This window comes from Rhinichthys klamathensis, unplaced genomic scaffold (assembly GCF_029890125.1).
Source record: "Rhinichthys klamathensis goyatoka isolate OS25496 unplaced genomic scaffold, OSU_Roscu_1.1 h1tg000121l_1, whole genome shotgun sequence".
NCBI classification, from domain to species: domain Eukaryota; kingdom Metazoa; phylum Chordata; class Actinopteri; order Cypriniformes; family Leuciscidae; genus Rhinichthys; species Rhinichthys klamathensis.
In genome coordinates, this window is record NW_026606658.1 from 2,630,576 (window position 1) to 2,649,189 (window position 18,614).

Sequence of the window (18,614 nt, forward strand, 5' to 3'; positions counted from 1 at the left end):
ATATATGTTTTATTAAACGCAAAAAGATTATAATGCAAGCATAAACCATTCCTCTTAAAGCTGTACTTTGGCAGCAAAGTGAAAATGCAAAAATGTTCAGCAATCTAGTCCTAAATAACCAAGGCTAAACTAATAAATTGATGTAATAGTAAACAGCGTTGGGGAAAGTTACTTTTAAAAGTAATGCGTCATAATATTGCGTTACTCCCTAAAAAATTAACTAATTGGAAAATAATGAGTTTCGTTACTTTTGCGTTACTTTTTCTCACCATGAGTGGGGCTTCCTTGTTTGTTTTTATAATAACAAAAAAAAAAGTTATATTTCTAGCAAAGGTAAAGGCCCTTTCACACCAAAGGTGAAATGAATAAGCCCCAGGATGAAGAGAATGCTAATTCACGCTTGTACAGTAGAGGGCGCAACTCAAACAAACCTTTCAGCTGTGCTGCCATTCTAGATTGAAGAAGAATAGGACACAGGAGAAGAAAAGTTAAACACTTACGCAATAAAAACAAAAAAATGAAACAAATCTGGTGTTTATAAAGTCCTTTTTGCTTATTATCGTTGAATTGGATAATCCAAGGTCAGCAGCAAAGACATTGGTTAATAAAGTCAGATTAAATACATAAAGTATATTTGTGTTATTTATCATTTAATTATTGCAGGTTTGCTTAATATTTCTGAGTTTGCATTTCACAGTTTTTATTCTTTTTGATGGATCCTGAATCTGTTTTTGTGCAAGTGAGATGAGTAAATGCTCACATTTAGGGCCATATTTTAACGATTAAGTGCATGGTCTAAAGTGCACGGCGCAAGCGCACTTAGGGCGTGTCCGAATCCACTTTTGCTAGTTTAACCACGGGAAAAATGGTCGGCGCGCCCGACGTATGGTCTAAAACGGTTGTCCCTCTTCTCTAAATGAGTAATTGTGTTTTGGGCGTGACGTGCAATAAACCAATCAGAGTCCCCTCTCCCATTCCCTTTAAAAGCCAGTTGTGCTCGCGCCATGGCGGATTTGGAAAAACTGAATGCTTCTCTTGCGAGGAAATGAATGGACTGTCTACGGGACAAAGTGTACGCACGTTGTGAACCCGCCTATAGGCGCATATTACTAACGAGCTCTAAAAAACATATTTTGACATTGACAGGTTTCAGTTGGTTAATGTCGGAGTCTATTTCAGTTGCTTCAAAATAGCAACGCGCCAACAATGCGCCTGAACACACCTCGTTTTCAGACAAGCAGCCCATGGGCGCGCAAATGCATTTGCTATTTAAACAACGTGGCGCAGGACGTGAAAATGATAACTGCGTCGGGCTGAAACTAGCACTTGCGTTGTGTATGATAGGGCCCTTAGTCTAGAACTACAATGACCATCATGTTTACACAGCGCACACAACACCTCTGCACTTACTCACAATTTCTCTCAACATGGAGAGGCGTCAGTCAATAAAAGGGGAAACAAAGTAACTTGCATTACTTATTTGAAAAAGTAACTCCGATATTTTATGTATTACTTCACTGTTACTTGAAAAAAGTAATCTGATTACGTGACTCATGTTTGTAATGCATTACACCCAAGACTGGTAGTAAAATATTGTGCCTTGTATATGTGCAGTGCATATATACTGTATATACAAACAACTCTCAAAACAACATTTTTCATGTAAATTAGAGTTTTAGTTCTGACCAGTCTTTGTGTTGGGAAGCCATGTCCCCTGTAATATCACGCTGGTCCAAATCTATCCTGTTAGTTATACATTAAACATCAAATATTTTATGATTGGCTGTGATTGTATTACAGTTTTCCATTCCGTATAGACAGGAGACTTGTTTGCCAAACTTTGCATTAGGCTTGGTTAAGGGGTAAGACAAGCAAACACTGAATTAGACCACCCCGATCCCTTTAGAAACACTTCTTCTCTCCTACACCCTGCCCACCAAAGACATGTCAGTCAAACCCAATGTCAGCAAACCTGAATATATAAACTCAGCAAAAAAAAAAAAAAAAGACCTTCCCTTTTTGGTATTTATTTTATTTATTTCAGGTTTATTTAACAGAGACAATGCACACTAATAACACATAAATAAATGTATAGTGTGCCAGAATTAGCCAAAAGGCTACTTTACATCTGCTGTCCCTGGACAGATCTTAATATGTCACACCTAAAAAAATAAAACAATTGAAATAAGGCTAAACATTCAGGTTAATATGAATGTATAAAAAAATGACTAAACCAACATATAAAATAGAACAATTGGTCAATATCAACAACACGCACACACAAGCCAAACTGTCAGACCATAACAAACAGTATTTGGACATGCACAAAAAAACTAGCCTGGTTAAAACCAGACCATTCTCAGTTGTAACTGTTATGGTCTGGCAAAGCGTCATAGACAAATCATTTCCAGAGGGGCGTCACCAACGGACGTCGCGGATAGACCTAAAACCAATCAGAGCGATGAAGGAGATGACGTATGCAGAGCGGCGGAAAAACATCTCCGAGTGTTGTTCTTTGCTCGGTTTTTAACTAAAAGGAAACGTCCAAATCGCTTAAAATAGACGTGATAGCTGATTCGAACGAGTGATGTTCGACGGCGGCATCCATCTTTGTAATGTAGGCTACAAAATCTGCTTCAAAATCCCAGCGCTGTCGTCATCGTGTAAAGCCCGCCCCAACGTTTCTGATTGGTGCCTCGATTTCACCGGATTGGAAATGGGCTTGAATGAGCTCTTTGCCAGACTAACTTTCAGAGCAAATCTAAATTTGCCGGAAGTTGTCTGGGTTTTCCCAGGCTACAAAAAAACAATATAGCTGGGACAATGACGAACAACAGAGGTTTAACCAATCTAAACACAATATGGTATACTGTATTTAAACAATAATATGTAAAATCCAAATAAGCTTTACATATCTTTATTGGAAAAGGTTTAAAATAATGTTTTTCATGCTTGTTCAATGAACCATAAACAATTAAATGTATGGCAAGCAATTTCGGACAGGCTAGTAATAGCGAGCTAGCTTTGAAAGCATAAGATCCCACCCTCCCTTTAAAGCGTCTCCAAAGCAATGCCTCCTTCAAAACACATTAACGCACACAGTAGATTCTGCAAAGCGTAAGGAGAGGAGAGACAACATTAAATTACCTCATGTCTCAAAGCACATAACATTACAATAATAATGAACATAAACAACTTACAGGTTCATTTTGGCATTGATAGTGTTGACATGGCAACGCATAAATCCGAGTCTGAGGACGTGAACAGCTCCGGGTATAACGTCATGGGTTGCCATCTCGTAATTACGTTACGACTAACATTAAAACGTCAACGCAGCTAAGCTCGATGTTTTGGTTCAGGAGGAACCATTGTCTACAACTCGGCGTAGCCTTACTGAACACTGATGAAGTGTGATGTCAGCACGAACAGGGTCTACGGAGGTATGGAAATACATGTTGCATGCAATATGCAATAAATGAATGCAATGATTGGACGAACTGATATGTACATGTTTTAATATTCAAAGCATTTCCATTATTGATCACTATCAGGATGTGAAGAGAGTTTCAACCAGTATAACAAAGTTTATAAAATAAATTGCCTACCCTACCTTTAATGCACATGCACCTATGGAACAGTCGTTAAGCCACTAACAGTTTACAGGCGGTAGACAATTAAAGTCACAGTTCCAATAACTCGGGACAATTTCTCAGGGACTTCTTCCAATAACTCGGGACAAAAAAGAAAGAGACCTTTCTACTGACTCTGAAAAACACCAAGAGAAAGATGCTCATGGTCCCTGCTGATCTGTGTGAACATGGAAGAGTGGAGTAACATCTCACAGCAAGAACTGGAAAATCTGATAAGATGCACTTTACTTAAAGTAGCTGGAGGACACATCAGATACTGACTGCTACTTTTGATACTGACTCTGTTCAGGAACTCATTACATTTCTGCTCGTCAAATGTCTGTGAAATTTATTTAGTTTATGCCTCAGTTGTTTAATATTTTTATGTTCATACAAAATTTGCTGGAAAAAAAGGCATTTGAAAGTCAGGAGGACGTTTACAAGTATACAAGGTAGAGAACGTTCTCTGGTTGCCCAAGTTTCCTGATTGGTTAAAAACGTGTAGGCCACTCTCGTGACAACTTATCCTACAAGTAATAGCCTATTCAATAGGCTACAGGAATGACAAGCATTATAAGCTTCAATAACATTAATGAAAAACATGCCTTAAGCAGTTAGCAAGTAAAGTATTAGCCAAAGAGAATCTAAACATATCTTTCAACCTCAGTACTGAGACTGTTGGCCTATTGTAGTTTGTAGCTGTGACTTATGTGTCCACAGTCCTACAGGTGGATATCATGGTTTTTATTTTGAATGTTGTTCACATGCTTGTAACTTCTACCTGTTGTCCTCTCAGTAAGCTTCTCAAGTTAGCCATCTAGCATTTGCAGCTTTCAGTTGATTTTCCTCACAAAGTGTGCTGAAAAACATTTCTCCCAATTCACTGAAATAAACAACATAAAATAACATCTGTTATTTTGATTGTTAGTATAAGGCAATGGGGGCAGGCACTTCCTACGAAAAATTTACAGAAACAGATCCCAACACTGCATCAATCAATGAGCAACGCTGCTCACTAGCAAGGATACATGGGGTGTCATTAAGAACAGAAAAGAAAAGAGATTGAAAACAGGTTTGAACATTTTTCAAGGGTGATCTTTTTTTTTAATCTGAAAAGCCCAGAGCAGTTGAAATGCCAATCAAAATTGTGGCGGGAAAAAACCCAAACTGTTGTGTTGATGGAGCTTGTGTTCCTGTTCTGACAGAATTAATGAGGAAAAGCCCCATCCTCAGGCTAACATCTCTCTCTCTCTCTCTCTCTCTCTCTCTCTCTCTCTCTCTCTCTCTCTCTCTCTCTCTCTCTCTCTCTCTCTCTCTCTCTCTCTCTCTCTCTCTCTCTCTCTCTCTCTCTCTCAAGGCCTTTTTAAGTTAGTGGAAAATGAGATCAGGTCTTAATAAGGCGACTGACCAAAATTAAAGCAGCATATAATTAAACTGAAATAGATACAACTTGGAATATTTGATACAATTCCAAATATGATTCTGAAAATTCAAGTGATACTTTCCATAAATACTGTAATGTTCCACAAGCCACTGAAATGGAGAATATACTGTATGGGCCACTGTATTGCCCAATGGGAAATTGTAAATTAATCAATTGTGGATTATATTACTGACAGTTAAATTGGAGGCGTTTGTAAAATTACACAAATATTCCATCATTCAAAAGAGGAATTGATTATGACAGGGTGATTCTCTCTCTAATCCTTCTCCTCCCCATTTCTCTCTCTCCGAGCCTCTCTTCGGTCATCCAGCCTAAGGCACACATGCTTTCCATACATTTGACACAAAAAGGTATGTGTTATTTTCCAAAAATCTCTTATCTTCCTGTCTTAAAATGTCAAGTATGAGTTGAGGAAGGGCAGAGATTCATACATAATAATACAGAGGATCTTTAAACATGCTGTTAATCTTGACCGACGTTTGGGATTTAAATTTAAGCCATGACTTTAATCTCCTGTTGAGAAGTCAAAGTAGTGATAGAGCCCATGCTGCTCAGACAGGCATAGATGCTTTATGGGAGTGATCACTAAAGTGACATACATCTAAGGTGTGATGAGACATGAGAGTGTCCTAACTTAATAGTTAAAGCTTTATATTTGAATGAGCAGCCTAAATGAGAAGATCTCTCATATAAAACACACCTCAGTGTATCTCCAAGCAGCTCTCAAAAGGAGCAGAAGCTGGCCAGGAATGTGTGGTGAATGTTCCCTGACCTGTCTGAGGCCTGAGGTAGCAGGCCAAAGCTGTGGCCTTGTAATGAACTCAAACACAGCTTTAACAAGGCATCAACCTCAAGAGCTCAAGGGGTCGGATGTCACAAACTCACAAGTTCAAAGAGTTTCTTATTTCTTCTGCCTCTGGACAAAAACAGAACACTCAGCAGTGTGGTCATAGACAGGTGCCTCATCTCCCACTTTTTTTGGAGAAGCTGGTGAAGAGCTGAAAAACATTTGGAGAATGACAAATCAAAATATGTTTTGTCTAGTACGGAGCCTGCATGACATGGAGAAAAAAATATGTATATCGTGGCCACGAATTAAGAATTCATTCCCACGACTTACTAATATGTCAGCAAATTTGACTAATTCATTACCTCGTTTTAAGTCAATTGTGCGCATGATATAATAATTCGTTCCCTCGTTTTACTAAATTGTGACCACTTTGCAATAATTTGTTTTTCCATTGTTTTAGTCATGGGAACAAATTCTTAATTCGTGGCCACAAAAAGTGAACGGATTAGTAAATCATGGGCACGATTTACTAAAACAAGAGAACAAATTCTTAATTTGTGGCCACGATATCTATAATTTTCCCCCCGCATGTCATGTGGAGGACTTCATAGAATAGTTTATCCAAAAAAATAAAAAAATTCTCACCCTTATGATTCAAACCAGCATGGATCAACTGATTCAATCCAAAAGAAAGGTTTATTCATTAATCAGTGGCTGGTTGCATAATAGTCTTAAAAGTTAGTCAGCTATTTTTTTTTTTCTTTGAGAGTGGTCATAACTTTTTTATGGAATATTGCAGTATTTATTATAAATAATTTATCCATGCACATCATTATTTTATTTCTTTTAAATTCATATGCCCTCATAATTTATATGCCCTCATAATCTTTAATCAAGATAACTTCCTCTCCCTCTTGCAAAGACATCTCTTCTCTGATGATGTGTTTGCTGGCGTGAAAACAGGACAAGCTGTAACTCACATGAGATCACATAAATAGCAAACCACAATGAGCCAATCGGTTCCTGATGGACAAAAGTCCCACCCTGGATTCTTTTTCTTGTTCGAGAAGCCGTTTCACTTGCATGTCACAATAGGGAAGAAAAGACAACATTTCGCAACATTTTCATGCCGACTTTAAGTCAGTTACATTAAAAAGAAGACTATCCATTGACTAACTGCTAGTTGGTCAGACTAGTTTTTAAGAGACAGTCTTACATAGTGGCTTTGTTTTGCACCTGGCCACAGGTATCATTACTTCATTATCCTGGCCACAGGTATCATTACTACATGAACATACAACAACGCCATGGAAAGCAAGGATGAAAGATTTTCAGTAATTAATGACTTAAATTTCAGTCTGTTCCTCACACAAAACTGTTACGGCTTCTAAAGACTTCACTGTAAAAATTAAGATCAATAAGTTATGACAACAGATGTTTTTACATTGCTTTAATTCATCAAAATAAGGTAAGCAATTTTCAACTTTTTTTATAAGCTATACAAGATTAAACAAATTTTTTTTAAAGTCATTTTAATATAACTTAAGTTGAAATGACAAACATCCAAGTTGATTATACTTAAAGAATTTAAGGCTTTAATGTGTTTTTTTGGCACATCAAATATGGTACCCGGAAGCTCAAATGTGCTTGCTCGATGCGTGAGAACCAGTAAGATACGTTCTCGCATGTCATACAAGTACATTTGTGCTTCCATTTACCACATATGATGTGCTCTATGTATGTGCACTGGTCAATGCATTGTAGAAAAAAATCAGTAGAAAAACATAAAAAGTACTGGTAATTTTCGTTTACCAGTCAGTCAGTTATAAGACATTATCCGTCAGTTTCTGGACATTTCCTTCAACGTTAAAACACAGCACAGACATTTCCTTTAACTCTAAAATACAACACAATCCCATGCATAATTCAAAATATGGGAAAAAACACTTTTCACAGTTAAAAAGTGTATGTATTTTTTATTATTTTTTAGAAAATGGCTGATCGTTTCGCTAGATAAGACCCTTATTCCTCGACTGGGATCGTGTAGAGCCCTTTGAAGCTGCATTCAAACAGCAATTTGGACCTTCAAACCGTTGTGTATCTTGGTTGTACCCCATTGAAGTCCACTATATGGAGAAAAATCCTGGAATGTTTTCCTCAAAATTTCTTTTCGACTGAAGAAAGAAAGACGTGAACATCTTGGATGACGTGGGGGTGAACATAAGTGAACTAATCCTTTAACGAAGTACAATGGGTCTTACTTTTATGCTTTTTTGTCTTTATATGTGAATAAAAGCCTAAATTAAATGTAAAAACAATTTTATTTATTATCATGACAACCCCCGTCTTAATTGACTTTAAAAAAAACTGACTTAATTTGGGTGGGTATCCCTTTAATCTTTAGCCAGTGAGAGCCAATGACAAAAGAACATTTCTCTGTTTTGTGTAAAGAGGAATTCCCTCACTTCATAATCCTAGTAGCTGTGATTTGCAATGGCTCATTAATGCTTGCGTCATTATTTTCATCTTGCGCTGCAGTCACCACCCACCCAGCAGCACGGAAAGTGAGCGAGAACACCTGAAGGCTAGAGGAGGCCCTAAACCTGCTCAGACAAGCACCTGCTAGACTCTAAAGCTTCACTGTGTCTCCTTGCAGTAGCAGATTCCAGCAGACAAATTAGCAACTCATATCAACCCAATGTTTGTATTCCCCACTCGGTTGTGTCGCCGCACCCTTCTTTCCTCAAAACGGTTTTGGTGTGTATTTAAGCATTTGCGATCCCTCCACACTGACGCGTTCCTCTTCTCTCATCCACTTCAGAGTCAATGGTGCACATCCCAAACAAACAAACCACAGATCACTAAGGACGTGAAGCATGCGATGTAAGCACGCTCGGGTCTGTATCAAAGCATGCGGTTTAGTAATTAACTAAACCAAACACATCCACATCTAATTAGGAGTCTACCTGATACATAGACACTGTAGACGGCCGAGAAAGACTGATCCCCCATTCAGCACAACACGCACACACACCACCAACACACTAATCATCCACATGGGTGAGAGATTAATGGACAGTTACACTGCAAGCAAATGTGTAATTATGCCACTTACTCACTCAGCAAACATAGCAGAAAACAGGCTCTGCTTCCAGTAAGTTCCTATGTAAGGGGTTGGGGTTTCTGTCAGACACTTACAAAATAATAATCTAAACTGATAGGAATAATACATGGTGGAGTAAATGAATGACATACTATAAAAATGTCATACTGTAACCATGGCTTCTTGGATGGAAAACAGTGAAGCTTACAAATACAGTATAAATACAGGCAAACAAAAACATACTAGATTCACTGCTCTGAAAGTTCACCTAAAATCGAAAATTATGTCATCATTTACACACACTCATGTCATTCCAATCCAGTATGACTATCTTTCTTAAGTGAAACACAAACGATTTTATTTATTTATTTTTAAGTCTCATTGTTGTTTTTTTGTCCATTCAATGAAAGTCAATGGGGTCCAAATGTTGTTTTGGACCATATTGACTTTCATTGTGTGGACAAAAACATATTTTGTGTCCCAGAAAAGAAACAGAGTCATAAAAGTTTAGAATAACATGAGGGTGAGTAAATGATGACAACTTTCTTTTTGGGGTAAATTATCCCTTTAAGACAGTGATTCTCAGCTTGGGGTTCGGGGACCATTGGGGGGCCTTATTTGATTATGTATATAAATTATTTAATTATATCAAAAATCAATCAAATGAAACTCCTTAAAAACACATTAAATATAGAATAGTTGTATTTGATATATATGAAATATACTTAAATTAGTTTTAAGAAAAAAATGTCAGGTCAGGTCTTTTTTCCCCCTCAATAACTTACTGACTCTATGTTTATACTGAATTTGAATTATTCTTGAATCTTCTTTAATGAATTTAGTATATCAGCATTCCCAGTTTATGGCGTTGCAAGCAGTGCTGTCATAACTACAGCAGAAATACTGGCAGAAATATCTATGTAGGGGCCTTTGAATATCGAGTTGGACAATGGACAAAAAAAGGCTGAGAAGCACTGCTTTAAGGGATGTGTTTGACAATTTTACAATAGATTACGGTAGTATGGAATATTATATAACAGAGAGACATGTAATGTTTACCTGTGCAGCTTTTAAACACTTCCACTTTCACCTACCTACGGACACAAACATCAGCGTTATGACGTCAACTCCATGACAAAGTTGACGGTGCCGTGACGCACCCATGTGATGCATCAAAGGCAGCGAGACAACGCAAATTATCTTAACATAAGACTCTCGGCTCCTCTGATACAAAGACTCACCTCTCACACCTCCTCTGATTCCTGGCAGCCCGTTAACATCTCCCAGCTCTGTGTTCACGGTTTCACACAACATCAAACAGAGGGAATGTACGACTGGAGCGAGGGAGGAGAGCAAAAGAGAAGCCGAGAAGCCTCTGAGGGGGATTTTTCTCTTCTGACTTCAATGCTGGGGCTTTTGTGTGTGAGGGGTGCAGCAGTACACTCATCTGTCAGGGAGATTGGTGCTGTGATAGGGTTGCACCCCGCGGGGGGCCTGAGGTAATCGTGAGCGGCTGATCTCTAATAGGTGTGATCCTCCACTGGCCTGAAGGGGGAACCAGGTAAACCTTTGGCCCACAAGACAGCGTCTATGCCAGCGCTGCCAGGCAGCATATCTCATCATAAAAGCATGGAGTACTGTCTTTGCGCACTCAAGGCAGCTGCTTAAATTCACAGGGTCTGAAAACAATTACAAAAATATATATTTGGCAGTGTAGAGTTCTTTTATTGGGTTATTTTAATTATTTTTTTACCTCACAATTCTTAATCGAAATGTCAACCCCGACCTTACAGTGAAACAGACTTCTTCAATCATTTTGACTAAATAAACCTGCACATTTCTTACAATCAACTGCAATTTAAGACCTGCTTCCATCCAACCAACGACCAATGCATAGAACCCAATATTTTTTCTTTTTCGGTAATCTGTGTCACTCAGATGTAGGCTATGTCTAAATATGAAAAAAAAAAGGATCGCTACTTCAGTTTTAGCTATTACGACTTTAATCATGAGGGGCCTCAAACGGCATGCTGTTTTATACATTGGTGGCCACAGCAATATGATAATGATGTCTGTTCAAATTTTGATTTACTAACAATCAGATTAAACCATTCTTCTGCATAGTAATAGTTCATTATCCAAACTGTAGACTTAGTACAGTTGGCAGGTACTTGGCGCATTAAAGAATGGCATTGGCTCATCCTATCAGAATTTATAGTCTTTTGTATTATACATTTTTAAATGATCTTTACAGAATGTGACATCAACAGATAAGGAGTCATTGGGTTCAGAGGTTCATGCAGAAATGTTTTATAGCATTGTCTGTGAGAAAATGAGGATTGAACTGCTAATAGATTCCTCTGCTGTACAACTGAATCTTTTCCAGACACTGACAGGATTTACAACATTGAATATTTGACTTATTGCAGCTCCAGTCAGAGCGTGTGTGTTCTGAATATGTTATGGAACAGGCAGATCACACACACACACAAAATTTAAAAATATGTGATAATCAGCAACAGTGCTAAAGGAGAGTAGGCCTAAGGGTTACACCTATTATTAAAGTATGCGATTTCACTCTATTTTGATGGTCCTTTTAACACATTCTGTTGACTATAAGTAATGTTTAACCTACATGTCTACTAACTCTCATTAGAGTGTTAGTAGAGTATTAGTAGACTGGAACGGTTAGGATTAGAATAAGTTGACATGTAGTTGCAGTTACTTATAGTCAGTAGAATGTCTGTTGGAGGACCATCACAATAAAGAGTTAGCAGATATTAAGCAGACAGTCTACTAATACTCTAATGAGAGTAGTTGACATGTAACAAAGTAATCATCAAAATAAAGTTTTACCAAGTATGATTGTCAAAACAGGGAGGTAATTGTGTGATTTCATTCTTATTTTAGACAGACGGCAATACAATTAATTTCCATTGTGAAAGTACAATCGTATCTGGAAAAACTAATAGATTGGGGCTGTTTCTATGAAGTGTTTGTGAAACCCTTGAGCTACTCACTGTTTGGAGCAGAAGGAAATCTGTAAGGAATCTGCTGTCAGCTCAGCTACTGCACACAACCACACACATGAATACACTAACAACAGCCAAATATCAAATGACAGACACACACACACAAAAAGGATTTGGGTTAAAAAACTGGATCGGCAAAGACATAAATATTCTAAGCTTTCACTATTTTCCACAAACAGAAAAAAATCCACCTCTTGGAGGGGATTTAACTGATCATCAATAAGATGGTATAATAACTATAATAACTGGCTAGATCACTACTTTCCAACACTAACATTCATTACTAAACTAACATGCAAACTATACAAACCATAATAACGGTGACAAAAAATACACATTAAGTAAAAGATTAGATTACGCAATCGCTCTGAACAACTTTCCTCCAGTAAAGAATTAGATTTGTGTCCAGATGTGGGTCTAATCTTCACACTTGCGTTTCAGGTCCCTGGCCCTTGGGCAGCAGTACTCATCCATAGGATCACAACCCATCCTGTGTGGCTCCATACCTGGCTTGGTGCCAAAACAGCTGCGCTTCTGCCGCAATTACATTGAGATCATGCCCAGTGTAGCGGAGGGGGTCAAACTGGGAATCCAGGAATGTCAGCACCAGTTCCGTGGCCGCAGGTGGAACTGCACCACTATCAAGGACAATCTAGCCATATTTGGACCAGTACTTGATAAAGGTATGGGTTAACAGCACACATCAGTCTAGTTAGTATTTAAATTGCCATAATAAAATCTTCTACATACCACAACTGCTTTTAGTCTAGGTGTATTTGCTTTGAGGTCAACCATATGCTAGTAGTATACTTCTAAAAGTTGCAGCAGGCTAGTAGCAAATCATGTTTTAGTGGCAAGTGAACTATTTAAAAATCATGATGATAATTGAATTTGTCTATTTTAATTTAAAAATATTGTTATTGAAAATATGAAGAGACAAGTAAGTAATACTGCAAGACATTATTGGGCTTAAAGGACAAGTTCGGTATTTTACACTTAAAGCCCTGTTTTAAGACCGTTTCTGATGAAATAGAACGGTTAAGATAAAAATTTGGACACATGCTGCTGTCCCCAGAAATTTTGGTTTCTGTGGGATGTAGAATATGATCATGCAGAATAAGGCATTAATATGTGCTTTATAAGTACTAACAAACAGCCAATATTCTAGTAATATATGCTAATAAGCAACTAGTTATAGTGAGAATTGGACCCTAAACTAAAGTGTTACCATAGAGGATTACTCCACTTTAGTTGAAAGAGCTGAACGTTGTAAACTGAACCACTTTAGCTGGTTAATTAATTGCTCAACTGTACAATTTCCAACTACACAATAAAACAAAATCACAGAGGAACGTGCTAGTAGTCAGAATATGTAACAAACTGTTTTCATAACAGGCTTCATATAAATAAATGTCCTAAAATAGTCTCCAAGACACGTAAATCATAGTTTAAATGACAAAAAAAATCAGTAGCTTACCTAATATTGGTTAAAAGTCATGATATGCTAGCTAAGGTTTTCACTGCTTATTTTTCCCTTATATGTTTTGAGATAATCAAATTAATAAATGTTTATGCATTTTTCAAAATGTTTAGTACCAAACATAAAGTTTATTCTGTCGTGTTTTTAAACTAACAATTAAATAAATGTAATTTTCATCAACCCAATTTATTTGCCACTTCAGTGGAAATACAACAGACGAACATGAATAATTATGCTATGATGAAATATTCAATAGACTAAGGGGCTGTTTACACAACACCGTTTTCAACCAAAAAACGTAAAACTTTGTATGCGTTTTGGCCGTTCATTTACTCGCAAAAACGCTGAAAACGCAAACTTTTGAAAACGAGTTTACAAAGTAAAAGTTTTTGAAAACGGTCTCCGTGTAAACAACAAAAACGCAAATCTCTGAAGACGATTACATTATACACATGCGTATTACCTGTTCAGTCTAGAGTGTTTCATCACCATCTATGGCCTGGCAGCAGAATACAGTGTCTTTAGTCATTTTCGCGGATCCGTATGAATGGGGATTGTTTTGAAAATGGTGTTGTCTGTATGCGGAAAACTCAAAAGAAAAACGTCTCCGTTTTAAGCATATCGTTGTCGTGTAAACGTACCCTTAAAAAACATTTTCATAAAAAGACAAAAAACTAAACATAAACCTGCATAAAAACGAACACTTCCTTCAATATGTCCCACCCAAACTTGCTGTTTCAATAGAAAAATGTCAACACAGAAAATAAAACTGCTCAAGCGATTTCACAGCTCTTTAAGATAAAAGTCCAAATAGAATGTGTAATATTTTCAATTTCCATCTTGCTATAACATTTAATTGACATTACATATGTGGGGTTTTCCCATAAAATTTCTGATACTCTAGATGTGAATGGTTCTGAAAAATTGAGGTGAAAGGGACAAGAGTAACTTTACTTAAATCATTTCCTAAGTGAGAACATCGATTCCCAGTCGTGACAGAAAGGATGCTAAATGGATCTCTCCCATACAAAATCACAGACTTTCTGGACGGTTAAGATGCTAAAGCAGTTATCCGAAGTGCAGGACCTGAGCAAGAACAGGCAGTGTGTGAAGGAGAGACAGAGAGAGAGAGAAAAAGAGAAGGGAGGCCAAAATGAGATTACAAGCCATAGAAAAGGGCTAGAGGGTTCACTTCGACCCCTACTGTGCATGAAGGCCAGTATGAGCCATCCCTGTGTGCCTCTTACCGCCCGGCTCCCACGGACGCCCCATTCACACGCCCTTTTGACTGTGTCATGAAAGCAGGCTGAAAGGGAATCTCCCATCCTTCCCCATCATGGAGGAAGAGAGGTGGAAGGCAGGGGGAACTCAAGAGGGGGATAAGGAGAGGATGAAGGAGATGGACAGTATGAGGTGAAGATAAGGAAGTAGGGTCTCTGTCTGCATCCGGATTGGCCTGATGGGTCCTAACTGGATTTTATAAATGCTTTGGAATATTTTGGCATAGTGGCTGGTATGAGATGTATGTGTGTTTTGTGTATGTGTGTCACAGGAGGTGGGGGGGGTCACTCCTTTTTAGGAATGCCAGCCCCTGCTCTGGGCAGCGCTGAACTGGGCTATGGGGTGCGGGGTGCTGGGCCCTTTTGTGCGGGTAATACGGTGTGACAACACAGAGACAAAGGCGGATTCATGGACCCAGCAGGTAGCGGGAGCTGCGCTCTTCTTGGCCCTTGGCCAGGGCTCCTGGGGCCCAGAGCTCACAGTTCTCTGTTGTGGTGAACCCAGCTGGGCCTGCCAGAACCAACTGGGCCTCCTTCTGGCAGCAAACCCAGAGAGGTGCGCGCCCAAACACAACCTTTATTAAAAAGGACTGTTTGTCTATGTGTGCGGACATGAACTTCCTGCAAGAATAAAACAAGAATACCAGGGGTGAGATGAGTCTGCAAATTCATGAGAAACAGCTAGACATCAACGGACGTCCATAATGTCTTAAAGACCCTGTGAAATTGCTTGATGAACACAGTTTTCTGTCCTGTGTTCATGCATTTCCTGTTGAAACAGGAAGTTTGCGTGGGACAAATTCAAAGAGATTGGCCTCAATAGACTACGACTTTAGTTACGTCACAGTCATGAACCATAATTTGCTATTTGCTAATCAGGGACATTCTCTTTGGTTTGTTTGCCTTAATTTGCTCGCTATATTTAGCTGCAGAATTCCCCAGCTGCGGCGGAAGGCAGGTGTTTGCAGGTCCCTGTGGGTCTAGTTGGGGCCGAGGGACATTCATTCAAGAGGAGAGATCTGATTGGACAAAAATCTGTGCAGTGCAGGATGAGTCATCAATATTTTTCTGGAAGAGAGAGACTATACATTTGAAATCTGTATATCTGCTAAATAATGATTTTGTTCATTTTCAGGAGCATAGCATATACAGTACAGTAGTGTTGTGTCCGAAATCACATACTGAGTAAGAGGAACAAACTTTGAAACTGTTTAAAAAATACATTTTCTATATAGCATGAATGTAGCCTGGGAAAACCCAGACAACTTCCGGCAAATTTAGATTTGCTCTGAAAGTTAGTCTGGCAAAGAGCTCATTCAAGCTCATTTCCAATCCGCCGAAATCGCGGCACCAATCAGAAACGTTGGGGCGGGCTTTACACGATGACGACAGCGCTGGGATTTTGAATATGATTTTGTAGCCTACATTACAAAGATGGATGCCGCCGTCGAACATCACTCGTTCGAATCAGCTATCGCGTCTGTTTTAAGCGATTTGAACGTTTCCTTTTAGTTAAAAACCAAACGAAGAACAACACTCGGAGATGTTTCTCCACCGCTCTGCATACGTCATCTCTTTCATCGCTCTGATTGGTTTTAGGTCTATCCGCGACGTCCGTTGGTGACGCCCCTCTGGAAATGATTTGTCTATGACGCTTTGCCAGACCATAACTCAGTTACAACTGAGAATGGTCTGGTTTTAACCAGGCTAGCATGAATGTGTAGTATGAACGAAATCCAGACGAGCTGCATCCGCATGTTGACTTTGTCATGTGACTTGTGTAAGCTGCGCCACTTCACTGGCATTCACATCTCCTTTCCCGTGGCCTCATGGGATAGTAAAGTGTCCATTGGATGTGCACTTCAGAATCTCAGAAGTAGTATCTGGGTACTTTTCTCAAACTGTTTTATGAATACTTGTTCGGCTACTATGTAGTATACAAATATACTATAGTATACTTGGGTATACGATATCAAAGCAAGCAAACACTGACAAGAAATCAGAAAACTAAGCTGCCGCACTACTGTCTACATAGGCGACTAACCACCATAGAACGTAATAAGTGATTCAAATGAAACCCTATACCACTACAACTTACAGCTTGAATCGCAATCATGCATTTATCTTTTCATAGATATCTTTTCAGCTCATGGCAGTGTATTAAGGATTTAAAGGAATAGGTCACTCAAAAATTAACATTATATCATCATTAACTCACCCTCACCTCATTCGAAACCTGTATGACTTTTTTTCTACTGTGAAACAAGGTATTTTGAAAAAAGTCTCCTTTTTTTGTCCACACAATTACAGTCAGTGGTGTTCAATCTTGTTTTAAGCCAACAGTTGAAAGCACAAAATACATCCAAGATTGTCCTCAGTAAGACTGCTGGACAAACTTACAGAATTAATGTACTAAAACGATAACACGCGTTACCATGACAATGATCATCTAAACATAACATAGTGAACAGGCTTTCTGTTTTGGTCACAAATTCACATTATCCGCATTACAGCATATTCCATGTGTGTGGGCGCTCCTTTAGATAAATCTTACACCATTATAGGCCTTACTGATCCCTGACAAACTTGGTCTGAGAACCACTGTCATTAGAGGCACTTAAATGTTTGGGGTGATGAAGTTGTATTGGGTTTGGTTGAGTTGCAGTTTTTCCTGTGGGGACCAAGAGAACTGGTGAGCCACAGTAAGTGTGCTGCGATTGTGAAACGATGGTGTCTGGTTACATAATAAGCTGTTACATTCAAAGGGGGCGTAACTCCATCTCTCAGCACATGCCTTCAGAAACCAAACACGGAGACTTATTGCTGGCTTTCACACACGTGGCCGCGGGGCTCGGACTGGTGGGAGATTGGGGGGGCTCCTGAAACATTATCCAGAGAGAAACCAGCACACCTTTGAGATGACACAACGTCAGCGCAACCTCGGGCTGCATTAGCCACAAGTGACATGATCAACAATCGTCCCGGTGCTGTCAGAGACGTTTACAGCGCACCACTCAAACACCTCGTCAATATATTCCAGAGCTCATCACAGAAAACGATCCATGCCCTGAAGACACAGCAGAGATAGATGAGAGACTTTTGGGAGGGCACCAGTTAAAGAAGCAGGGATCTCCTTCAAACCTTTTACAAGAGCCTCAGGATAGACTATAGCTCAGTTCCAAAAGGGAGCGAGCTGTCCCGCTGTCTAACTACACGACTTCTAGGGCAGCATCCTAACTGTTGTGGAACCTCATAAATTACTGATTCGGAATGCTCTCGATATGCAGCAACTCCATGTGCCATCAAAATTTCTACTTTATTGTCCTTGAAAGGCAATTAGTTCTGTAGAGAGCAGTATCCATTGATGATCATGAGTACTCGAACGTGACACTCGAACGTGAACTTAGTCTGATTGGTTAGTGTTAGGACAGCATGCCGTCCAGAGTCCAGACCGTAGAACTAAAGTGTCGCGCAATGATGCTCGTAACCACTTTGATAATGAAAATACAGTAAAGTGCAAGATGTGCAGCGCCAATCTGAAATATGCATAACATTACAATAAGAACACTATTGTAATAGAACACTGTAAATTCTTTGTGCTCTAGTTGCCCGTTTCAGTAATAACCTTTCTCAAAATATCAGCTCTATGTTCTACAGAATAAAGAAAGTCAAAGCTTTGGAATGACACCAGAGGAAATAAACAATGACAGAATTTTCAGTTTTGGTGAACTATCCCTTTAAAAGGCAACATTAAGTTGCCTACCTTTCAGAACAGTCTTTGCAGAAGTAGGCAGCTCACTAGGTTTTGGACCAGGACATATAAGTTTTCCAGGTTCTTCTGACAGACATACAGGGA

At 38.9% G+C, this 18,614-nt stretch overlaps 1 protein-coding gene across 2 annotated transcripts in view; it reads left to right on the forward strand.

Annotated features, from left to right (window-relative positions):
- Positions 1-18,614, forward strand: part of wnt3 (wingless-type MMTV integration site family, member 3) — a 28,592-nt gene that overhangs the window by 5,594 nt on the left and 4,384 nt on the right. The window contains exons 1-2 of one of the 2 annotated variants that reach the window (XM_056255513.1): positions 5,157-5,423; positions 12,440-12,681. In XM_056255513.1, the coding sequence (XP_056111488.1) occupies positions 12,555-12,681 (127 nt within the window). In that variant the 5' untranslated portion in view covers positions 5,157-5,423; positions 12,440-12,554. Of the gene's footprint in view, positions 1-5,156; positions 5,424-12,439; positions 12,682-18,614 lie in introns of those variants that run through there. The other variant, XM_056255512.1, reaches the window with a different exon arrangement.